This window comes from Aquarana catesbeiana, linkage group LG05, assembly GCF_042186555.1.
Source record: "Aquarana catesbeiana isolate 2022-GZ linkage group LG05, ASM4218655v1, whole genome shotgun sequence".
NCBI classification, from domain to species: domain Eukaryota; kingdom Metazoa; phylum Chordata; class Amphibia; order Anura; family Ranidae; genus Aquarana; species Aquarana catesbeiana.
Genome location: NC_133328.1, coordinates 532,958,365 through 532,984,943, shown reverse-complemented (window position 1 = coordinate 532,984,943; position 26,579 = coordinate 532,958,365). Strand labels below are relative to the sequence as shown.

The 26,579-nt window shown below is 40.8% G+C and overlaps 1 protein-coding gene across 1 annotated transcript in view; it reads right to left on the bottom strand.

The window, feature by feature from the left end:
• Positions 1-26,579, bottom strand: part of PREX2 (phosphatidylinositol-3,4,5-trisphosphate dependent Rac exchange factor 2) — a 422,278-nt gene that overhangs the window by 128,898 nt on the left and 266,801 nt on the right. Inside the window, exons 26-30 of the mRNA XM_073631775.1 lie at positions 21,291-21,467; positions 13,952-14,046; positions 12,661-12,743; positions 11,663-11,753; positions 5,500-5,628 (exon numbers count right to left, since the gene is read on the bottom strand). Coding sequence (XP_073487876.1) covers positions 5,500-5,628; positions 11,663-11,753; positions 12,661-12,743; positions 13,952-14,046; positions 21,291-21,467 — 575 coding nt within the window. The remainder of the gene's footprint in view (positions 1-5,499; positions 5,629-11,662; positions 11,754-12,660; positions 12,744-13,951; positions 14,047-21,290; positions 21,468-26,579) is intronic.

Below are 26,579 nucleotides of genomic sequence, written 5' to 3'. Positions count from 1 at the left end.
AATTTTAACTTATACTATTACCCCTAATAAAGCATTTTCACCATCTAAACGCTCAGTACCACGCCTAATCTTTTCTACTTTTTTTGTATACACAATTTTTAGTTTGGCCTTCTTATCCATATCTTTTCTTATAATTATGGGGGTGGCGGGTACCCGTGAGTATGGTTGCTCTTCTCCATCCTTACCTATTCCTACCCTCCCCTTCCCTTCTCACTTAACCTCCCCCCCCCCCGAACCCATTTTCCCTTCCTTTATAGTAACCATAATTTATACGTTAACATTAGCTTTCATATTAATTAATTTTATCATGTAAATAAATTTATATATGGATTTCTAATGTTGATGATTTTAATTCTATTCCATATTACATCATGTTTAAACTGATATTACCAAAAAAAAAAATATATATATATATATATATATATATATATATATATTGTTATTTATTTTTATATATATACAATTTTTTCAGCAATTATAATTTGCCTTTAATTATTTGTATGCATGCATCTGCATACAGTCTTCATATGCTGCTGCATATTTATGTATTTTATTTTATTTTATGTTCTTTTATGCTCTTTCATTTTTCTTTTTACTTTACCTGTGACTTTAAGTATGCTTACAATTATGCATGCTATAATCATGTAATTGACATAAGATATCTTTGCCCCCTTCTTGTGTCCCGTCCTTTTGTTTTTTATTTTTTATTTTTGTTTACAAAAGTTTTATTTGGAAGTTCGAGTAGATATACATTGAGTATAGATAATGCAAACAGACAACAGTAACATGAATCTTTAAAGATAATACTTTCTTGTTACATACAAAATGGTATAATAATAAGATTTAAAATTACCGTTATGGGTTGTTGTACGATAAAGATAAATTTGAAAATTTATAGAGATAATGTTCAGTGAGATAAAGGTGATTGTTAGATTGTTTTCCAATAAGCCCCCTTTTGTTTTTTTGTCTTTTCACCCTAATGTGCCATCCAATCATGGTGTACTGGACGCTAACGACTCCCCTTCCCCGTATTACAATCTGACTAGTCCCTGTCTAATAGCTTGAAAAAGGAGCGCCGCTGTTCACGTCACAGCCTGCACACTCGTGAAACGCGTCGCATTCCGGTGACGTCATCCCCCCTCCGCCTGGACACTTCCATACGCCTCAAGCCTCATGTTGAGTATAGACTCCACTGCAACCGGCTGAACACCATCCAGCGGTGTACGAGGAACATCACAGGATGCATACAGACAGGAGTGAACAAAGGGATCGACTTCACTGAGGACAGCCCCATGTTTTGGGATATTACAAAATGCCTTCTTTTGACTCCAGAAATGTGAGTGCATTGTGAGAAAACTTTTATTGCATATTAAAACTTGTTAAAAATCTGCACCCAGAGGCGCCTCTTCTCCCACTTATTGTCTTTTCAGTTTTTGGGAACATGGTCTCTGATCCTCTGTGATGGCAGCCCTGAGAGTGAATTATCCCTATCCCTCCCCATCTCCCCCTTTTCCTTTTAATTATTTTAAATATTATTGTGGACTTCTTCCTAAACAATCATAGAGACTGTGGACTTGGTGCCTCATTGTGCATAAAATACATACTGCACATTGACCAAATTCTTATAGGCTATGTATTGTTTTAGATTTTTGCGCCTTTTACTTGTATAAAATAGAAATTTCTGATTGCTGTCAGATCTACAATCAACCTCCTGGAATGTGGGGAACTGCTGTAGAGAAAACACTGCCCACTCTACAACCCCCTACACGATATGTTTATATACGATCCATTAAAAAAATGCATGGAGTACAAGTGATATCCAATTATATGGTGGTAGAAAGCCATTACTAGCACTTATATAAGCTGTCAACCATAGTGGGCCACACATAACCCCTTTTGGAAAATGACAGAACTGCCAGGTGGACAACTCCGGCCTGCAGTATGGTGCTTGGTGGTCACTTAAAGGACAAGCAAAAATTGGATATTATATCATAAATCCTGGAAGACTTGCTTGTTTAATACTCAAATTGTTCTCTATTACGGCTGTATTTTCTACCACAGTAAATCTTCCTATTCACAGCATTCTGTATTCTCCTCACTATAAGCCTGATAAGACAAGGCTGATTATTTATCAAGCTCTTCTGTTTTTCTACATCAGGTACAATAACTGGTAATAGAAATCTTCTGAAACTTGCGTAACGTTTCTTCTGCTTGCAGTACACTTGTTTTATCTGATTGTACGTTTGTGCGCCATCAGTGATCAGTGTGATGTCTGGTACAGAGAAGCCTAATCAAAAGAAACTTTTTGATGGTTTAGGGCATCTCTTTCGAAACTGAAGATCTTGAGCTATGGGAAATAAGTCTTGCAGAGTTAAAATAGACTGCTGAAAGCAGATAAATACTGCTTTAATCTCCTCTGGATTTCAGGAAAATAAACATACTCATAAATCTTCTACAGACTTGTTCCCTAACCATCAAAATGCATTAGAGTAAGTGCTGACGCTGCATCCTTCATGGAAGTGCTCACCACATGGATATATGTTTAGCTCAGCATAATGAAATATTGTTTTTAAATATGGCAAGCATAGTTCATGGCATTGACATCAGAATTACAAAACACAGTAATACAAAAGCAGGATTACTGCAAAGGAAAAAAATCCTATGTTGGCCATACATAGTACAAGGAATTCCATCTGAAGGGATTGTTTTAGGATGAAAACAATTTGTGGTTTTACCCAAAAATAAGTGTCACTTTAATGCCAGGAGTTAATGGGGAGTATATAGGTCCCATGGCAAAAGAATGTATTGTTCTATATTTTCTACACAGCCTTATAATTGATTTTTCTAAAGTACTGAACAGAAAATAATGTCAGAATAGACAACAAACATTAGATTTGGGTTTGTGGCAGCATAGTGCAGTTCTCTGTGCATATCCATAGACAGCAATGTATTCTGAAACCTGACCCTTCTTTATTAATGATTGTGCTTTCATGTACTACTGCCTGCTGCAATGGTGTAACAAGCGTGGAGCAGCAGGTGTGACCCACCTCTGGTGACACTGCTGACACGGTGCATCTCAGTCAGGCGAATGAATGTACTGCCCCACAGTGCCTGCACAGTTATCGTTCTAACATCTCTTGTCAGAGTCAGGATTTAGGTGGGTAGGCCACCAACAATTACTTTTTAGCTCCCTCTAACAACCAACAAAGAGGGCATTTAACCATTAACCACCAATGCAAGGGGCTCTAAAACTTCTGAACACCAATCTGGGGGGGGCAGCAAGACCACCGAGCACTAACTAAAAGGGGGACAATATACTGACCACCAGCTAACAATAGGCACTACACTAACCACCAACTAAAAACACTGACCACCACTTTTGAAGGGAGGCATCAAAACCACTGACTAAAGTGGTTGTAAACCCTTTACAACCACTTTATACTACAGGCAAGCTTATAATTACTGCACAGTTTAGGGGATATCCCTGTATTTGCATGTGCCGACATCATCGGCACATGCGCACTTAAGCAAACTGAAGCAATGGCACATACGTGCCATTGCTTCAGTTGTACTATGCCGTTACCGGCAGCTCCCGCGCGCATGCGCAGGAGTGAGGCAGAGGTCCTCGTTTACCATTCCAGCGGCCGACATCTCCCAGGGGGGTTACTTCCGGGTATCACGGCTCTGGAGCTGTAATTGGCCGGAGCCGCGATACCCAGGAAGTAAACCCCCGGAGAGATGTCGTCTGCCGGAGCGACGCACGAGGACCGCTGCGGGGGCTTCGATCTCAGGTAGGTAATTTATAATGAGTTAGTTTGCTATGCATACTAGCTCATTATGCCTTTGTCTTGCAGGTTTTTTTTTTGGGGGGGGGGGGATTTTTTAAAAGGGTTTACAACCACTTTAAATCAAGGGAGGCACTGCACTGATCACCAGTTTAAAATGGGACATTACACTACATTTTCATTTGTTCCCCATATACTGTCAGGATTGTTATTTTTTTGTCTACATTTTGTTAGGTCACCATTGTTTTAATAACTATTTTGCTATCATTTTATTCAATTTATCTACTTTAAGAATGTCACTAGCAATCCATGCTTTCAAACCAAAAACAGGTTTCACCGCATGCTTTTAAACCCCTAAATTTGTATTTGTTTTCTTGCCATGATTATATATATACTGTACAATGCTGAGATAAGGCACATTTCTGCTGTCTTCATTTCTTTTCTGGCCATTATTTGATTTTGTTTACCACCTAAGAATCCAGACCTTGCCCTGCTTCAAAATGATTGGAATAAACTGTCTGTCGTAGAAAATACTGTAGTCCACAAGTGCTGCTATGCAAAGTCAGTTGGGCCATTTCACCATTTTATAACTATTCAGCAGCTGGCACAATGGAGTACAGTAAAGCCTTCAGGAAATATACACTAAATTACAGCTGTTAACAGTCACTTCTACCAATCCTTTTACTGACACCTGCACTTATCTGAGCTGTAACACATCTGATCAGACACATTCTTATTTCACCCAAAACTTAAAGTGTTACTAAACCCATAACAGTAAAATCAGTCTGTATATGCAGCATAGCATGCTTGTTATACCCACTGTAGAACTTAAGGGGTTAAGCATCTGCATTGTGTAAAAAGGCTGTTTTATCCTATATGCATAGATCCTTCCCTCCCTGCACTGTCTATCTGGGGAAGGCCAGCTAACACAGGCAGAGTAGCCGACCTGCACATGCACAGTTGTGTCTTTTATGCTGGAGAGCACATTTACTTGTTGATCAGAGCTAGCCCAGTCACTTGATATTCACATCACACATGTGGGCATGTATACAGGCTGCAGTGGAAATCTCCTCCTTCCTGAACTCTCAGCACTGGAGAAATTCTTCAGTTTATCATGTAACCTGGGTATACAGATCATCCAAAACGGTATATAGTGGCAGTATTTTAATGTAAGAAGATGATTTATAAGCTGTGGGCACTGTGTGGGGGGCGGATGAACTATTTTCATATTACTGGGTTTAGTAAAACTTTAAGCCCCTTACACACGGGCCGAATTTTGGGAGACATCGGCCAGTTCAATAAAAAACGGCCGACATTTGACCTGGCCTGTGTGTATGTCAGTCTGTTTGACCGACTCCTGATCAGCGCTCTCAGCCAATGGAAGACAGCACTGATTGAAGTGTTCTGGCGCGGGTGGGGAACACAACAGCTCAGCAGAGGAGATAGCTGTACTAACTTAGGATGGTCAGTACAGCGGCTCCGACCGAAGCTGGATTGAATGAAAAAAAAACTTGTAGTGTGTACCAGGCTTAAATGTTGGAGTGTCCCAGAAAGAAAGTTTTAATGTTTTATATGCATTATTTGTAATCCCTTAAATTCTGATATCTTGCCAAGCATGTTGTATATGAAATCTCAAGGTCAGAGAAAAAATATGCTTTTTGAAACAACATTTCCAATATTCTTTTTTCAAACATTCTGGATAATTTTCACTTACCTTCTACAAACTTTCTAATGTTCTGTGCTAGAATTCGGACACTACTTGGCAGATTCCAAGGATCCTGTTTAATATGAAGTCGTAACCGCTTTGGACAGCTTAATTTAGGCTCCATTTCCTGTTGAAATTCTATAGAGAACATAAAAAAGAAGGAGTGACAGCATGAAAATGCACATCTGGATGTAGGCAATATAACTGTGCTAAGATTATTTATCATTGTCACTCCATAGCTCAGACAAATGAAGAAATAGCTGCTATTTGTAGCGTTTATATATACATTTTTTTTCAGCTACCATATCGGTAACAGCTGTGACATTAACCAAGCTAAGGAGTAACTAGTAACAATGAGGGACCTTCAGAATAAATAAAGGGAGATTATATTATATATATATATATATATATATATATATATATATATATATATACAGACACACACACTTTATATATATATATATATATATATATATATATATATTTACTTCCATGGAAACATGAAACTATCCTTGGTTTAAGAATGCCTAAAGAGGAAATGCAGCTATAGATACCTGTTCAGTGTTATAAATATCTATGTCAGCACCTCATTAAACATTACACATTGGTTCAGAGCTGAGTCCAGACTTCCCAGACTCTACACAGCCTTTTCTTCTCCCTGGAAGTTAATCAGCCAACTGCTGTAAATCAATAACCAATTCCAATATCCTCCACAAGAGTAAGGTAAGTTTAAACTCTAACTCCAGCCAAACATTGTTAGGAGTCATAGTATATTCGTCCTCTGCAGACACTGTTTCTCGCTAATTCAGGGAGCAGGCTCCCAGCAGTCTCTGGTCACTTCACATGCCACATACCAACTCTCCACATGAAAAGGAAACTGTTCATCATGTAAAAGCCTTTAGTCCTATGAGTAAGAGCCATCTGGAGTGAAACGCGTTAAAGCTTGCAAATACCAGATAGAAATTGTATTTATCATAGAGTTTGCATATATTGGTCTCAAGGCTTTTACATGGTCAGTGGCTTCCTTTTCTTGTGGAGAGTTACTCTGGATACACACAGTTTTTTTTTTGTTCAAGTAGCGGGCTGAACAAAAAAAAAAAAAACAGAATCCTGTACCACTGTGTTCTGACAGCAGTGACTCCTCTTCTGTCAAAATACACTGATCAGTGCTGCAGTTGATTATCTGTATCTGCTGATCCAAAAAAGTTTTCAAGCAGGATCATTCAACAGAAGCTGATCTAAATATCAGCTTCTGTCAAACTGGGACAGCTACAATACACACAGATCGGTATTCAGCCAGGCCCAGCTGATCCAGTCAATTTTCGATCCATGTGTACTCAGCTGTCGCCCATGTATTTTTGTTGTGGCCAGAATGGAGAATGCTTTGAACCTCAGACAAGCTTCTGTTACTATCTTAGTCCTTGTTGGGGAGATTTCCCCTCACTTCCTGTCCTGATGTCCACTATCACGGAGACAGCAAGTGAGGGGCATCTCTCCAAATGGGATGTGGACAGCAATAAGATTGAAAATTGCCTTTTTGAAGAGAGAAACGTGGAATACGGGATGTATCCGGAGAGAGGAGGGCAATTTTAACCGATAGGAAACTGGCCCGACTCTAGCAATAATTCTGTAAGGCTGATAAATCGAGGGCCCAGTTTGGTAGAAGGCTGTTTCAGTCTCACGTATTTGGTTGATAGCCAAACTCTGTCACCCATCACAGATGGAGGTATATGGCGTGTTTATTTGTTGGAGAAAAGCGCATACTTTCCTGCTGACTTCCGTGGTAATAAGCAAATTTTTTTCCAGTGTAGCAGAATATTTTTCACCCGCTGATCTGCTGCTGGTACACCAGAAGAAACCTGAAGTAGGGGAAAAGTCTGAGGGTGATAACCTAGGGCTGCGTTGAATGGTGTGGTATGAAAAGCACTGTGCCAATGGTGAAATCAGCCAAAGGCAAATACTCAGACCAGTTGGAGTGTAACGCATTGACATAATGTCGAAGATAGGTTTCCAGGGTCTGGTTCATGCATTCGGTTTGACCATCTGTTTGAGGGTGATGTGAGCTAGAGTGAGAGCGTTACTCCCAGTTTCTTCTAGAACGCTCTCCAGAATCGGGAAACAAACTGGGATCCACAGTCTGAGACGACATTGGTAGGTATGCCATAATGTTTCACAATATGGGAAAGGAAGAGGGTAGACAGTGCTTCCACTGTAGGTAATCCAGGGAGCGGTACAAAATGAGACATTTTTGAAAAGTGATCCACTATGACCCATATAGCAGTCATGCCCACAGACTTGGGTAACTCTGTAATGAAATCCATAGTCAAATGGGTCCAAAGCTGAGGAGGTGCAGGAAGTGGTTGTAACAGTCCAGTAGGCAATGTGCGTGGTACTTTATTAGCGCCACAAGTTGCACAGGCAGCCACATAGTCAGTAACATCCTTTTTCATATGAGGCCACCAGACATGATGCTGCAAGGTCTTAAGAGTGATTGTGACACCAGGATGACTGGATAACACCCCATCATATGCCCAGAGGAGTACAGGTTTTCTGAGGCTAGGGGCTACAAACAGGTGACCTGGTGGTATCTTCAAGCCTTGAGGAACACGATTCTGGGTTTCTTGTAAGTATTGGGAAAGAGCTGTAAAGATCTGTGCGACAATTTTGTGAGGTGTGATTATATACTGCTCGGTAGGTCAATCTTCTTCAGAAGTAGCGAACTGTCTGAAAAGAGTATCGCTTTCTTGTTCTTATGCCCAGGGACATAAGAAAGAACAAAATTAAAACGGGTGAAAAACAGAGCCCATTGAGCCTGACATGAATTCAAACGTTTAGCAGTCTGAAGATACAGCAGGTTTTTATGGTCAGTCAGGAATGAAAAGGGCTCGGGAGCCCCTTCCAGAAGATGTCGCCATTCAGACAATGCCAATTTGATGGCCAGTAGTTCTCGATTCCCAACATCATAATTCATCTCTGCTGGAGAAAAGTTTCTAGAGAAAAACGCCACTGGATGGATTCTACCAGACATTCTGGGACAGCACAGCACTTGCTCCTACCTCAGAGGCATCAACCTCAACAATATACTGGAGATCGAGCTTTGGATGCTGAAGAACTGGAGCCTTGCTGAACATGTCTTTTAATTGCTGGAAAGCTGATTCTGCTTCTGAGGGCCACACCTTGCAATTTGTACCTCTCTTAGTTATAGCACTAAGGGGGCAGCAATGGAGGCAAAACCTTTGATGAAGCATCTGTAGTAATTTGCAAACCCTAGGAAGCTTTGGAGCCTTCTTAAAGTGGTCAGTTGGGGCCATTGCAAGACAGCAGAAAGTTTTTGAGTGTCCATTTGGTAACCAACAGCACTTATGATGTATCCAAGGAAAGGTATACAACTTTGATGAAAACTGCATTTCTCAATCTTCGCGTAAAGGTGGTTTTCTCTCAGTCATCATAATACCTGCTTTACATTTGAGATGAGCTCTAGATGAGTCTTGGAAAAGTTTAAAATGTCATCCAAGTAGATGATCACAAAACAGTTGCTGAAATTGTGAAAAATGTCATTCATGAAATGTTGGAAGAGAGTAGGGACGTTACAGAGCCCAAATGCATAATCAGATACTCAAAATGTCTATTGCGGGTGTTGAACACTGTCTTCCACTCGTCTCCCTCTCTAATTCAAATCAGATTATAAGCCCCTCGGAGGTCCAGCTTAGAGAAGATGACGGCTCCCAGTGATTTGATTTAACCCTCGATAGTCTTTGCATGGTCGAAGACCCCCATCTTTTTTTTCAACAAAGAAAAAACCTGCCCCTACTGGAGAAGAAGAGGGTCAAGTAAAACCTCTTTAAAAGTTGTCTTTTACGTATTCCTCCATGGATCTTTGTTCAGGCAATTACAGGGGTTAGGTCCTTCCTTTGGGAAGAGGTGCTCCAGGAATCAAATTAATCGCACAGTCAAAAGAATGATGTGGAGGTAAAACCTCTGCCTTTTGCTTGCAAAATACATCTACAAACTTGTGGTATTTGCAAGGCAAGGTAGGTGGGATGGCCACGGAAGCTAACAGACAAACAGAAAGTCTTTTGGGTTGAGACAGTTTAGATAACAGGACGGCCCCCAAGAGGTTAGTTTTCCATTTTCCCAATCAAAAGAAGGGTTGTGTTGTTGTAACCATGGGTAACCAAGGAAAACAGGCAGAAGTGGGGAATCAATAAGAGACAGGACGATTTCCTCTTTGTGGAGTGCGCCTACCTGAAGGGTGATTGTTGTAGTCTCAAACTTTACAAGGCCATCTCCCAACGGTTGTCCATTCAGGGTGGTGATGTTCAGGGGTCTAGACTTAGGAACAAATGGGATGTTATTTTCCTTAGCAAAAGTGTAGTCCAGGAATATGCCAATGGTCCAGAATCCACAAAAGCCTCACAGGAGACAAGTTTAGAGGCCAAATGGAAAATATGCAGGAACAGTAATCTTGGTCTTGGAGGATATACCTGTAAGGTCTAACCCAGCTCCTCCAGCACTGGTTAGATCCTGCCTTTTACTCGACAGGAAGGGCAGAAAGATAACAAATGTCCTTTAAGTCCACAGTACAGGCATAGGCCCAATGCACGCCTCCTTTGTTTCTCTGACTCTGTTAGGTGGAGACGGCTGACTTTCATGGCTTCCTCAGGTGCCTTGGATTCAACTGAAATTTCTGGTTCTGGCTGAGGTGGTGCTTGGAAGTTAGGGGCCAAATGGTAAACTGGCCTAGGAAGCTTGCGAGTTCTAAGTCTCTCTTGGCACCTTTCATGATACCGAACATCCAGACGAACACACAGCTCTATGAATTTTTCAAGGTCTTCTGGGGAATCCTTATAGATTAATTCATCCTTGATGCGGTCTGTAAGACATTTTCGGAAGGCTGTACGTAATGCTCTTGAGTCCCAATTTGTCTCAGCAGCCAGGGTACTGAACTCCATAGCATACTGTGCCACAGACCTGGTACCTTGCTGTATGTCCAAAAGTGAGTACACAGCTGCAGAAGTTCTATCTGGCTTGCCAAATACAGTCTGGAGAGAAGCCAGAAATATGTCAGTGTCTTGCAGCACAGGATCATGTGTTCCAGATAAGGAGAGACCAAGGCCAGGGCCTTCCCCTTTAACAAGGAAATTACAATATTCACTTTGGCAGACGAAGTGCTAAAAATCCCAGGGTTGTTGCGGAAATGCAAAGGGCAAACATTTAAAAAACCTCTGCAGTCCTCAGTATCACCACCAAATTTTTCAGGCAAGGGAAGTTTGGGTGGTACAGAAGAGGCAGGTTGGATTGGAGCAGGAGTAGGCTGGAGTCTGGACCGGTGCAGAGGGACCAGGCAAGCAGGATTTAAGCATAGCACAAAATTCATCTAACTTGGCATCCAGAGAAGAAAGATGCTGTTCATGAGCTCCAAACAATTATTCCTGATGCCAAATCACCTTAACAATCTCAGCAGGGTCCACAGCCATTGTGGCCCATTTGTAATGTAAGGTACCTGTGGTGGGTAGTGTCCAAAGTGGAGCTTGTATGCTGAGGATTCAGACGAAGACGTAGTCAGGCAGGTCAAGTCGGCAACAGTCTGGCAAAGCGGTACAAAATCGAAATCCAAAGAATGGTCAGGCAGGCAGAGGTCATGTACGAGCTGGCGGTGAAGTACCAAATCAGCAGACTGGAGAATGGTCAAGAATTCAGGCAGAGGTTCAATACACGGTAGTCAAAATCACAGTGCTATCAATACACCCAGGGAGCTAGTCCAAACAAACAGACACTGAGTAACAGGAAGTGCTGCTATTTATGGTGAGTCCAAGGCAATGCATCAAGCTGGGAGAACATTGCAATAACTCCAGAGCTTCTCTGTGGCAAACAGGTAAGACTGCAGCTGTGGGACCAGGAACATCCTGCTTTGAAGACACCCAGGTACATGACATACAGTCTTCCAAAAGAAAAACTTTAGCATTTTATATTTCCACTGTGTTTCTTTTTTTTTTTTTTTTTTTTTTTTTTTTTTTTTTTTTAGGAAGTGGAAGAATTTCAAGAACACGTTTACTGAACATACATTTTAAAAATAAACATGCATAGATTATGGTTACGATTGTGAGGAGTGTAGTTATTTCTGGAGTATAAAAAGTATATATATACTTAAAGTGTATATCACCAGATGTACCTTGCAGGCCTCGTCCCGGTGTAAAGTATTTTGTTTGCTCAAATGCCCTTGCAACTGCTGGTCCCCTTAGAAGATTAGTAATTGATTCCACCTGCCATAAAGCAAAAAAGTACATAAATTCTTCATCATCTTAAAAGTAAAGCATATATTTATTGTTTTGTTAGATAAATTATACTATAAGAAAATTACTTCAGAACTTTCCTATTTGAAATTTGTAAGGAACTTACCTAATTTATCCCACACACTCCTTAGGAGTGTGAATTGGTGGTTTATAGGAAGAAAATGATGGACACATGTATCAATTATTATTTCCTATTTATTTATGATTTTGCACAAAGAAGGATTAATTGATGCACATTTTTTATGAATTGCAACACACATAATTTGAAATAATTTGTCTCTACTGGACATATACATGGGGTTGGACAAAATTATGTAAACAGGTATGGTAAAAGAACAAACCCATTACCTAATATGGTGTTGGACGGCCTTTGGCATCCAAGACGGCCCAAATTCTCCTGGCAATTGGCAAATATAAGGCCTCATGCACACTGGACGACTTCAGACGTATTTTTCTACAGTCAATAAACTCTCCAGCATGTTATCCTATGTGTTCACGCACACATAGGCTGTTATCAACTGTGTTTGACTGGGGCGTTTATTTGCTGTAAAAAACCCCAAAACTAGTGGGTTCTGACAGGAGTTTTTCAGCTGTAAATAATAATAAAACGCCAATAAACGCTCAAAAATCTGCATTTTTTTAATGTTTTTATCCCTTACTAATAGCAGAGAGGTGGTTTCTGTCTAAAAAAACTCAAAAAAACACTAAAGCTATAGGTTGAATGTTGGGTGCTGCATTATATATGCACATTTCTGACAGAGGGTTTCACATATTGACCTCTTATGCTAGCTGCCAAGTGCTGACTTTATCTTTGTTTTACATGTTGTATGTTGTCTACAGAGAATTATAAAAAATGTGCCTATTGTACTTCACTCACCTGACTGAAAAGGTGTTCCAAGCAGCTGTGTAATTTATCTTGCTTCTCATGGGAAATTCTGACATTTAATGGCAGCTCATCCCCTGTGGTATAAAGGAATTAGACACAATAAAATATGCAAAATTCTACAATGTCAGCCTGTTTTCCCGTTGCCTTGTTCACAAAAGAATATGTCCTATTGCCTTCTGTTTGGTACCAACTCAAGAGTACAGGCATACCCCACTTTTAAGTACACAATGGGATTTATACTCCTTCACAAAGCTCTAGAATTGTCTAAATAACAAACATCAATGATAATGGGCAAAGTGCAGTAACCCATAGCAATTTATTCAGTTTATGGAAGTCAATTATGTAAACATTCATTGCAGATTGGATGCTCTTGGTTACGGCCCTTTATATTCTTAGGCCGCATTTTCACAGGCATTTAACCACACTGCAACTGTCAGCAGCAATAATCTACTAATTCCTATGGCTGGGATTGACAGCTGTGTGCAGATAGCTGCAAGATTGTACAATGCAATGACAGGTTATCAGAGGCTATTGAAGACTGCTCGCATAGCCAGCGATTACCTATGGTGATCGTGGCTGGATGCACTTTGTGTATCATGGCTATGTACCTACATATAATTCAACTTGAGGAATAAGGAGCAAAATAAGAGAAAAGTAAATACTACTATTTACTACTTAATAATAACATGAAATACCCTATTCATATCCACTGAATAAAGTACCCTAAATGGATAACATTTAGGCTACTTTCACACTGGGCGTTGGGGGCGTCGGCGGTAAAGCATCGATATTTTTAGCGGAGCTTTACCGTCTTTTTTGTGGAGGTTTTCGGCCGCTAGCGGGGCGCTTTTAACCCCCGCTAGTGGTCGAAAGAGGGTTAAAACCACCCGCAAAGCACTGCTATAGCGGTGCTATGCCGGCAGTTCGGCGGCGCTGCCCATTGATTTCAAAGGGCAGGGGCGCTTTAGGAGCAGTGTATACACCGCTCCTACAGCACTGCAAAGATGCGGCTTGCAGGACTTTTTTTGGCGTCTTGCCAGCGCACCGCTCCAGTGTGAAAGCACCTTTTATGGCAGGATCACTAGGAATTTTTTGAATGAAATCTGCAGATTTGAAAAATTAAAAGCAACTTTTGAATTGACATTATGTGAAAATTTTGCGTATGGGTTTGAGCTATTGTAATCAAGACAAATTAGTAACTTGCATGTTTACTAATTCACAGTGGAAATTATATACAGGTTAGAAAATTAATTGCACTATATTCACATAAAAATCTTCTTACCAGAGTCCATGTCATCGCTGTGCAGGTATGAACTACATTGGCTGCTGCACACACTAGTGAAGGAGGCAATGGAGTTTCTGTTGCTGTTACAGTCACTGTGCAATACATAAAGCATAAAGTTACAGATTTTGGAGGATCAAACAGTCCTCACCTAACCATCAGCAGCAATAACATACAAATAGGCACGGTACAGTTCTCTGCTACCAATTAGTTAAAATGTTCACAAGAGCTGTCCTTGTAAGGCAAGATGTCCACAAAGACAGGAAGCCCATCACAGGATTATATGGATGATTCTAAAACTGTTCATGTCTCTTGGTGGTCAAAATAGGCAAAACATTTAAATGTTTGAATAAAGGAGGTTTCCACTCAAATTCTCCAATCAAATTATGGAGAAAAACATAAGCTTCTCTCAGATAGATAAAAGTTCAAATCAGGCTTAAGCTGTCCATACACTATTGAAATTTCGGACAGTTCTAGATAAATTGAAATGTGCCCCATCGGCCCCCTCCATTCTAACATCCTTCAAGCCAGGCGCAAAAATGTCTGCCAAACAGTGGCTGCATTCACCTGTAGTGATTGTTGGAATACCTAAAGACACAATAAACGCACAATGAGACATTTGTCCACCTGTATAGCATGGATGAAGAATTATGTTTTTTTTTCTGTGCCGCCCATATTCGTAAGGTTCTTATCCTATACAAGTGTAGACATGTGCCTGGCTAGAAACAGAGAGTGAATTAGGACATTGTGCTGTGGTACTCTATGTGCTCCCAATGGACTTCAGCTATATAGGTTAACACTACCTTGCCTCAATCCACCAGGAGGAGCTGACAATTATAAGGAGCTCAAGAGACTTGATGGTTGGCAGCATTGAATCATGGCAGATTTGCTATGGCACTTAATGGACTATTGGACTACAATTACCAATACGAGCCAGGTATGAAGAGAGAGAGAGAGCTGTTTTGTCATAGGTTAACTCCTGAGGGATTTCCTCTTTGCTCCGAGGAGTCTGGTGAAAGGACACTATTGCCGTTCCCTGTTGCTGCTAGCAGAGACTGAACAAATACCAACTGGCCATCTAACTAGCAGCATTATTTATTGCATGCAAGGAGAAAGTTTTGGGACTTTAATTGAGGTGTAGGACGTGTAGGTACAATGCCTCCATCCCTGGTAAGCAAAGCAGAAAATTAGGGGATTTTGGGGACTTTAAATGAAGCATGCAGCATGAATGCAAATAAGCACTGTGTGTCTGTAAAAGTATTTTATTTTCCATATAGCAATACAGATGAAGTCAGTCCACAATGCAAGTAAAAATATGATTAGATATTAAAAATTCATGTACATACACATATTAACATGGCATGGAGATACAGATAGTAACAAGCCCAATACTGACATCCGTGTTCACATGATGTATGAAGCAAAACATGAGTTGTAAAAGTACAACATTGTCAGACATATTTAATGAATGAGTAGACAAAATTCCATAATAATAAGATAACTGTGGCATCAACAAAGCTCGACGCATTTCGTGGATGCTTCCACTCATCAGGAGCAGATGCAACAGAAGTATCAATAAAATATATATAGGTATAGTAAACAACAGTCTGATTAAAACAAGTGTATTGGGGCAGGGGGATAAAAGAGTAAATAATTATCCCCCTATACTTACAAAAAGGGTTGTGAATGTGGCATGTACAGTTGTGCTCATAAGTTTACATACCCTGGCAGAATTTAGGATTTCTTGGCCATTTTTCAGAGAATATGAATGATAACAAAAAAACTTTTCTTTCACTCATGCTTAGTGTTTGGCTGTAGCCATTTATTATCAATCAACTGTGTTTACTCTTTTTAAATCGTAATCACAACAGAAACTACCCAAATGACCCTGATCAAAAGTTTACATACCCTGGTGATTTTGGCCTGATAACATGCACTCAAGTTGACACAAAGGGGTTTGAATGGATATTAAAGGTAACCATTCTCACCTGTGATCTGTTTGCTTGTAATTAGTGTGTGTGTGTAAAAAAGGTCAATGAGTTTCTTGACTCCTGACAGACCCTTGCATCTTTCATCCAGTGCTGCACTGATGTTTCTGGATTCTGAGAAGAAAGAATTGTCAAAGGATCTGTGGGAAATGGTAGTTGAACTGTATAAAACAGGAAAGGGATATAAAAAGATATCCAAGGTATTGAGAATGCCAATCAGCAGTGTTCAAACTCTAATCAAGAAGTGAAAAACGAGGGCTTCTGTTGAAACCAAACCATAGTCCGGTAGACCAACTAAAATTTCAGCCACAATTGCCAGGAAAATTGTTCGAGATGCAAAGAAAAACCCATAAATAACTTCAGGTGAAATACAGGACTCTCTGAAAACATGTGGTGTGGCACAATAAGGAGGCACTTGATGAAAGATGGGCTGCATGGTCGAGTCACCAGAAGAAAGCCATTACTACGCAAATGCCACAAAGTATCCCACTTAGAATACGCCAAACAACACAGAGACAGGCCTCAAACCTTCTGGCACAAAGTCATATGGAGTGATGAGACCAAAATTTAGCTTTTTGGCCACAACAATAAGCGCTTCATTTGGAGAGGAGTCAACAAAGCCTATGATGAAAAGTATACCATTCCTACCGCAAAACACAGAGGTGGATCACTGATGTTTTGGGGATGTGTGAGCTACAAAGGCACTGTAAATTTGGTCAAAATTGATGGCAAGATGAATGCAGTATGTTATCAAAAAATACTGGAGGAACATTTGCATTCAACAGCCAGGAAGCTGCGCATGGGACATACTTGGACATTCCAACATGACAATGATCCAAAACACAGGGCCAAGTCGACCTGTCATTGGCTACAACAGAATACAGTGAAGGTTCTGGAGTGGCCATCTCAGTCTCCTGACCTCAATATCTTTGAGCCACTCTGGGGAGATCTCAAACGTGCAGTTCATGCAAGGCAGCCCAAGAATTTACAGGAACTGGAGGCTTTTTGCCAAGAGGAATGGGCAGCTTTACCATCTGAGAAGATAAAGAGCCTCATCAACAAATATCACAAAAGACTTCAAGCTGTCATTGATGTTAAAAAGGGCAATACACAGTTTTAAGAACTGGGGTATGTAAACTTTTGATCAGGGTCATTTGGGTAGTTTCTGTTGTGATTATGATTTAAAAAGAGTAAACACAGTTGATTGATAATAAATGGCTTCAGCCAAACACTAACCATGAGTGAAAGAAAAGTTTTTGTGTTATCATTCGTATTCTCTGAAAAATGGCCAAGAAATCATAAATTATGTAAACTTATGAGCACTAGTGTAGTAGTAAACACAAGGTGGACTGGGGACATCAACAGGGGCATCTGGAAAAAAGTAATGAAATTATGTGTAAATATAACAATGATAAATTTTATATGATTATAAATAAATAATAAGACAATAAACCCAGTGTGGATCCTAAAAAGGTGATGAAAGGAATGGAAAGTGAAAATATGTGATGGTGGTAAGTGAGAAAGTGAGTTGGTGAAAATATATAAATATATACACACACACATAATATCTCACAAAAGTGAGTACACCCCTCACATTTTTCTAAATATTTTTATTATATCTTTTCATGTGATAACACTGAAGAAATGACACTTTGCTACAATGTAAAGTAGTGAGTGTACAGCTTGTATAACAGTGTAAATTTGCTGTCCCCTCAAAATAACTCAACACAGCCATTAATGTCTAAACCGCTGGCAACAAAAGTGAGTACACCCCTAAGTGAAAATGTCCAAATTGGGCCCAAAGTGTCAATATTTTGTGTGGCCACCATTATTTTCCAGCACTGCCTTAACCCTCTTGGGCATGGAGTTCACCAGAGCTTCACAGGTTGCCACTGGAGTCCTCTTCCACTCCTCCATGATGACATCACGGAGCTGGTGGATGATAGAAACCTTGTGCTCCTCCACCTTCTGTTTGAGCATGCCCCACAGATGCTCAATAGGGTTTAGGTCTGGAGAAATGCTTGGCCAGTCCATCACCTTTACCGTCAGCTTCTTTAGCAAGGCAGTGGTCGTCTTGGAGGTGTGTTTGGGGTCGTTATCATGTTGGAATAGTGCCCTGCAGCCCAGTCTCTGAAGAGAGGGGATCATGCTCTGCTTCAGGATGTCAAAGTACATGTTGGCATTCATGGTTCCCTCAATGAACTGTAGCTCCCCAGTGCTGACAGCACTCAATCAGCGCCAGACCATGACACTCCCACCGCTGTACCAAGGGTCTGTGCTGCAGCTTATTGCCTCCCCCTGACCCTTACACCTCCGGTGAGGCATTCGGGCATTCCTCTCTGCGGCACCCTATTCCAGCTCCCCTTGCCCCAGGAGTACTTTGGTACAGCCCATCCCTCTACTAAATGTACTGCGACCTGACAGCGGAGGGGGGGCGGTGCTCGGAGCACAGCATGGCCATGGGAGAGGTGCAGTGGCTGCTAGCTGACTTCTCTGCATCTGGGACATCAAGGAGTGGCTGGATGGTGGGGACTCCTGCAATACTGCCCAGTGCTAGGGAGAGCCCTGATGTGATGGACGATGAGGCCATGGAGAGGTAAGGAGGAGGATGGATCCTCTGATCTACATTGCACTGTGTGTGGGAGGATGTGAGAAGTGCAGGAAGTATGTGTCAGGTAGGTCAGTGAATGTTGCATAGTGCATTCTGAGCAAAAAGCATTCCTGATCCCTGTATTCTGAACAAAACGCATTCCTGATCCCTGTATTCTGAGCAAAACGCATTTCTGATCCCTGTATTCTGAGCACAACACATTCCTGCACCCTGCATTCTGAGCACAACGCATTCCTGATCCCTGTATTCTGAGCACAACACATTCCTGATCCCTGTATTCTGAGTACAACGCATTCCTGCACCCTGCATTCTGAGCACAATGCATTCCTGATCCCTGTATTCTGAGCACAACACATTCCTGCACCCTGCATTCTGAGCACAACGCATTCCTGCACCCTGCATTCTGAGCACAACGCATTCCTGATCCCTGTATTCTGAGCACAACGCATTCCTGCACCCTGCGTTCTGAGTACAGCGCATTCCTGCACCCTGCATTCTGAGCACAACGCATTCCTGCACCCTGCATTCTGAGCACAACGCATTCCTGAAACCAGCATTCTGAGCAAAACGCATTCCTAAACCCTGTATTCTGGCAGAATCATATGTTTTTGGTCCCTTAGGGCTTATTCAGAGGGATGATCAGTCCCATCCTCTGTACAGAGCCGCTGATAGGTTTAATTTTGTGTTGGCACTTTGAAAGAAATAAGTTGGTTTTGTGTCGCTGTTTGGGCACTCGGACTCCAAAAGGTTCGCCATCACTGGCCTAGGCCATCTTTATTTTTTTTTTTTTCATATCCTCAGAGAGTTCTTTGCCATGAGGTGCCATGTTGAACTTCCAATGACTAGTATGAGAGCGTGAGAGTGATAACACAAAATTTAACACACCTGCTCCCCATTCACACCTGAGACCTTGTAATACTAACGAGTCACATGACACCGGGGAGGGAAAATGGCTAATTGGGCCCAATTTGAACATTTTCACTTAGGGGTGTACTCACTTTTGTTGCCAGCGGTTTAGACATTAATGGCTGTGTGTTGAGTTATTTTGAAGGGACAGCAAATTTACACTGTTATACAAGCTGTACATTCACTGCTTTACATTGTAGCAAAGTGTAATTTCTCCAGTGTTGTCACATGAAAAGATTTAATAAAATATTTACTAACATGTGAGTGGGTGTACTCACTTTTGTGAGATACTGTCTATTCACTTTTTCAACACTGTCTGGTGTTGTGCTAGGGTATATGCCACCTCAGTTCCCGTGACAGACGATGTCCCCAGTCCACCTTGTGTTTACTACTACGATGCCACATTCCCAACCCTTTTTGTAAGTATGGGCGGATAATTATTTACTCTTTTATCCCCCTTCCCCTATACCCTTTTTTTAGTCAGACTGTGGTTCTCTATACCTATATATATTTTATAGATACTTCAGTCGCTTCTGCTCCTAATGAGTGGAAACATCCACAAAACGTGTCAAGCTTTGTTGATGCCACAGTTATATTACTATTATGGAATTTTACCTACTCATTCATTAATCATGTCTCACGATGTTGTCATTTTACAAATCATGTTTTGCTTCATACATCATGTGAACACGGATGTCAGTATTGGGCATGTTACTATCTGTATCTCCATGCCATGTTGATATGTGTATATACACACATTTTTTGTATCTATTCATATTTTTACTTGCATTGTGGATTGACTTCATCTGTATTGCTATATGGAAAATAAAATACTTTTACAGACACACAGTGCTTATTTGCGTTCATGCTGCATGCTTCATTTAAAGTCCCAAAATCCCCACATTTTCTTCTTTATTTATTGTATGCAGAGTTTAACTGGGACAATACTCATGTGTACCACCATAAGGACTGGGCCCCAATTATAGCCAGCTGAAGAATTAGAGCTAAAGACTCCTCACTCAGATAGCTGCTTCACAAAAGCTTTGCATATTGTCCATAGTATGGGAGTCTTAAATTTCCATTTCCTATGCTGCCATTCATTTAAAGTGCACTCAATGGTAGATATAGCCTACTGTTTAAAGAGGAGTTTTTTCAGTATTGATTATGATTGCTGTTACTGTTTTCTAATGCCATTACTTACTGATGATTTCATGGCTTATCAGGTTTACTATAATTTAGCCACATAGAACTTAATTCTGTTCTACTATACCCAAGTAAACATATAGGGGGTTATTTACTAAAGGCAAATCCACTTTGCACTACAAGTGCACTTCAAGTGCACTTGGAAGTGCAGTTGCTGTAGATCTGAGGGGGGCATGCAAGGAAAATAAAAAACAGCATTTTAGCTTGCACATGATTGGATGAAAAAAATTGTCAGAGCTTCCCCTAATTTCAGATCTTCCCCTCAGATCTACAGCGACTGCACTTCCAAGTGCACTTTCAGTGCACTTGTAGTGCAAAGTGGATTTGCCTTTAGTAAATCAACTCCATAGTGTAGTGAACTGTATTTGACCTAATTCTTTACCTACTTTTTTATGTGCATACTGCTATTATTTACCACCAACCAGTCTGATGTTTGCTTTTTAATACTGAACCTAAGTTGTGTGCAGGGTATCTATATTTGCGCTCCCAGTAACAGTGCATTATCCATTTGCTTAACCTGGTGTGTCAGTGGGGCTAAGGATCTTCCCAGAGTTGAGGCAGAAGAACAGAGAACCCAATCTACCAAGTGGCTCCTGCGGGGGTAGTGCTACATAATAAAGGGAATTTTTACCTGTAAGAATCCCGGTTGCTGATGGTATCATGACCTGAATCCTCCTGCTCATCCCCTGCAACATTGAAGCACACTCTCTTCCCATTCTTTTCTCCCCTCTCATTGTCGCTGTCCACCGCTATTACCGTCTCTGTCTTACGGTCACATTTGGGAGAACAAGTTATTGAAGACAATAATCTGCAAAAGACAAAAAAAATAATACATCACTCAACAACAAAATATTTGCAGGCCAACAAAATAAAATAACAGCTCATAATAAATTTTAATTGGTTTAATAATTACAAAGTAACATTAATAAAGATGTACATATTTCCCAAAAAAGGTAAACTAAAATTTACAGGCAAAATGTCTGAAACTTCCTAAAACATCATAGAATTGCACATTAGCTGTATCTAAAGCCAAAACATAGAGTAGGGAATGGTTAAAACTATTTTTACTGTCTGCATGTTCCATTCTGGGAATTTCTCTTCACTTTCCATTTCAGAGACACATCAGCAGATGAAAGACACACAGATATTTAAGAAGTGAACCTTCTCAATATAAGATAATATGATCTGATGGAACCACACTGGAGGATATTGTATGCGATAACATATTGAAAAAAAACATCAAACTAATATTGGCACAATGAAACTAGCAAAAAATTACTTCTGATTGGCTTTTACAAGATGCACCATAGCACTTTCATTTTTACTTTGGTACTAAACATAGATAGTTAAGGCTAGGTTCAGACTAGTGCGGGTTGGGAACATGTGCATGCGTGTTCCTGACCCGCACCGAGATTGGCTGTGCTTTAGCAGATGTGCAGAAGTGCCATTAATTCTTAATGGCACCCCCATTCATTGACACACAATTTTGCTTGCCAAATCACATGGTGCCGAAGATTTAAAAAAGGAGTCAGGGGCATTTCTTTTAGGTACAACAAATGGGTGCTGTATCCCTGATATGTGTGCACAAGAGTGCCACATTGGTGTTCGCCAAGGCCTAAGCTTACTGAAAAAAAAAAAGACTGAACCAGCACAAGGGACATTACTTACAATGCCGTATGTCCCTTGTGTTGCTGCCTCTTTCTATAATAGAGCTCCCAGAGAACGTCCTCTGATCCATCCCTACTGTCATGATCTTCTGCCTTTTATTCATCCACCCGTTCTCAATTCATAGATCAAGATTTATTCATAGAAGCTGTAGTAGGGCCTCTATGAAAGGAGCAGCTGAGCGGAAAGAGTGGGCATAGTCAGCCACTCTTGATGAGTGTCTGTCACAGCTCAGTCGTTCCATTAACACCTGCAGAACCAGAAGATTACGGTGGTGGAGGTGAGGGTAGGGAATCGGAAGAGGAGTATCGCTACTAAAGGAGAAGACGACAACACAAAGGACTTTTGAGAGTGCAAAATCTGGAGCAGCTGAGCATAATAGCCAATCGTTTTCTATTTTTCTTCCTCTCCACCCCTTGTTATTTGGGGTAATCATTATACCATATTGGTATCTCTTTATATACAGTATATATTATATATATTTTTTGCAGATACATATTATGCATCCGCTCCTGAGGAAGTGGAGCGAATCCACAAAACATGTAGAGGTTTTTGGATGCAGCTTTGTTTTTTACCTACATTCTGTCATATTTTCTACTTTTAGATATCACTATGATATATTTTTTGTCAAACCCACAATTATATAACATGGAGTACAAATCGGCTCCAATTACCATATGTTGCAGTGTTATGATAACATTTGTGGTTGTATATACAACCACATTGAGATGCAACCATATTGAAATACAATACGTCATGGTATTGATTGTGTGTATATATATGAATTTTCCAGCTTCCATGTGTGTATCAATTGCTATGTGCTTTTTTAGCTGTTTTTGTACTGTAATAAATATGTCATCATGTTTTTGATCAATTATCGAGTCTTGTGGCATATGCCTCATATAAAGTCCCAACCTTCTCCTTCTATTATAGATATAGGTATGGAGGTGCATGACTGGGTCATGCGCTTATTTAAAGTCCCACAACCCTTCTTGCATGTACATAGTAGCCAATCAGCTCCTAACTTCAGCTTCTTTAATTAACCTCCCTGGCGGTTTTCCCGAGTGTGGCTCGGGGTAATATTTCATTACCATTTCAGTAACCCCGAGCCACACTCGGGACTGCATTGCAGGATCCTGGTGCAGTATACTTACCTTGTCCCCAGGATCCTGCAATGTCCCCCTGCTGTGTCTGCGGGCTCCGTCCTCTGCCCGAAGCCTCTGTGTGCCGGACTCCGTTCCCTGCGAGCGTCGCGACAAATGGGGCGGAGCTCGGCAGGAAATTCAAAAAATGTAAAAATCATAACACATACAGTGCACTGTAATCTTACAGATTTCATTACTATATGAAATTATTTCACATCCCTTTTGTCCCCAGTGCTTTGTTCAATGCCCTGCATGCAGTTTTATATTATATATACTCAGGGCTTTTTTTCTCAAACAATAGGTGCTGGAACTCAACCACGACCCCCCAAAACCCCTCCACACCCTCTAAGTCACATCAAATAGTGGGTGTGGTCAGTCAAATTTCACAAACAGTAGGAGGGTCTTAAAGGGGCATTAAATACCAGGATTGCATTACATACAGAGTGCAGATTTCAGGGGGAGTTACACACACACAGTGCAGAGCTGTCACTTGTAAACACAGAAACCGGACTTCTGTGTTTAAATGTGATTGTGGTGAGCAGGCACCAAAGGGTCTGAGCCAGAGATGGTGGAACTGAGTTCCACCAAGTTTCCCCTGAAAAAAAGCCCTGGCCTTATCTACTTTAAATCATATTGCTAATTGCATATTGTATTTATTTTAGCCTAAATATTCTCATTTGCACTTAAAACTGTAATTTTGTAACTTTTGGAAATGCCAGTAAAATCTTGGCTGTGCCAGTAAATTTTGGGTGTTGTGTTAGTAAATTTCAATCTGGTAGGTTGGCAACACTGGGCGGGTGTGGATCAATCGATGCTGGTGGGGGGGGGTCTGTTGTTGCTGGGGGGTTTCTTCCTGGGGGGGTCATCTTTTTTGTTCCTGGGGGAAAATTATTGTTGCTTGTGGAGTCTTGTTGCTGGAGGGATCTATTGTTGCTGGGGGGTTTGTTGCAGCTACAAGTCATCCACTTTACTACCGTTCTTGTTGTTAACACATTCTTTACAAATACAATTACATTACTTAGCACCACAAAATGATACTTTGGTTCTGTATTCTCTAAAAAGGGGGGAGGGTGGAGTACCAGACATGTGCCGTTGCTCGGAGGTGGGTAGGGGGTGGAGACAAGAGGTGACTCAGGGGGAGAGAGGAGTACCTGAACCCAGGGCTTTTCTTCTCAGAAGATAGGTGCAGGAACTCAACCACGATCCCCCCCCCCCAAAAAAACTCCCTCCATACCCCCATACTCACACCTTTCAATGTGGGAGGGTCTTAAAGGGGCATTAAATATCAAGAGTGCATTATGTACAGAGTGCAGAGTTCTGGGGGGGGTTACACAGAAAGTGCCGAGTTCAGGGGTGCGTTATGTACATAGTGTAGAGTTCAGGGGTGCGCTATGTACATAGTGCAGAGTTCAGGGGTGCGCTATGTACATAGTGTAGAGTTCAGGGGTGCGATATGTACATAGTGCAGAGTTCAGGGGTGCACTGAATATTTAGTGCAGAGTTCAGTGGTGCACTACACAGAGTTCAGTCTTCTTCCACAACTGCTTACCTCTGCATCCCGATCCACATCTCATTTTCACTCCTCTTCTGCTGACCTTGGCGTGCAATCCTCCCACTGCCCCCACCCCACCTTCTCCCCCCACCTTAAACGCTCCACCATCTTCCACATGTCTTACTTTTGTTGCTGTATTCAGCTGGTGTGTTGGCATCTGCTTTGCACCCCAGGCACCTGCATCTCCCTTGTCCCCATCCTGCACTCAGTGGGAGCCGCTCAGGAGATCAGATCTGTGGGAGCCATTGGGAGGCAAGCAGTCACTTGTAAACACAGAGGCTGAACTTCTGTGTTTACCATTGACAATGGTGAGCAGGGAGCGGAGGGCCTGAGCCCGAGGTGGTGGAACTGAGTTCCACCAAGTTCCAGCTGAAAAAAAGCCCTGTATATACTGTTTTTTCTGCCTGGAAACTGGAGATTGTCCATAGCAACTAAAAAGTGTCCCTTTACGTCAAAAGTGGTTTTAGACCAGCTAGATAACAGAGATAGTAAATTAGAACACTTGCAGAATTGAGCGATAGTGAATCTTAGGGAAATGTATTTTATTATTATTATATTATTTATTATATTATTATAATTATTTATATTTATTTATTATATTATAATTTATGATTTTGTGTTTCAAACTTTATCATACCCGGGATGTCTACTAGACTCTTGTTTGGACAGATTTAAGTGTGTTATTGCTAAAAATTACAGGCCTACAATATAAAATGCCAAATTTCTATGCAAAATAATTGTATCGCTTTGAGATGCAAAAATCTGACATAATCATACCGCCAGGGAGGTGAAGCTTTGACCAGAAAAAAATGGAAGTTTTAGTAAGTATTGTCCCTTGTGCTGATTCTGTTTTTTTTTTTTGTTTTTTTGTTAAGTAAACTTAGTAAAGTTTTTTTTTTTTATAAACTTATGCTTTACGGTTTAGGCCTCATTTATCATAGCATTTAAAAGAAGTGCAAAATAGGCTCCAGGTATTGTTTCGCCAGCACTGATTTGAATGCAAATAAAAAAATCAAAATGATTGATAAATACATTGACATTTGCTCTTTCAGGTACTTTGGCGAAAGATGCTCATTCCTAAAGAAGTAATGGAAATATTCAGGATGGTCTGAATTTGTGACATGGTCCTTGGCTCTTGAAAACACATCACAATTATTGGATTACTGTTAAAAAAAAAAGAAATGCAGGATGCTCACTCCATTCTACAGTGGATTAGCCATTGTTAGTGAAGCTTTGTCACATTACCTCCCAGGGATCCTATCAACTAGCACCCAGGAAAGACAGAGAACCTGAAGAGGCCTGTGATTGACTCCCCAGAGTTCTAACAAACATATTCCAATAACTTGGCCTTGTTTGAAATCCCTTGTCATAGTACAGAGGAGGTTTTCTGTCAAATATAATTGCCCAAAGTGTTGGTATGAATATGTCTCTACATATTCTTAGTGAGGTTTTCACTTACGAGCTGACACATAATCCTTAATATTAACAACCAGAATTGTAAAAAGTCATCTAATAATCCCCTGCAGAAGCTTCTCGATTTCACATTTAAAATAACTTT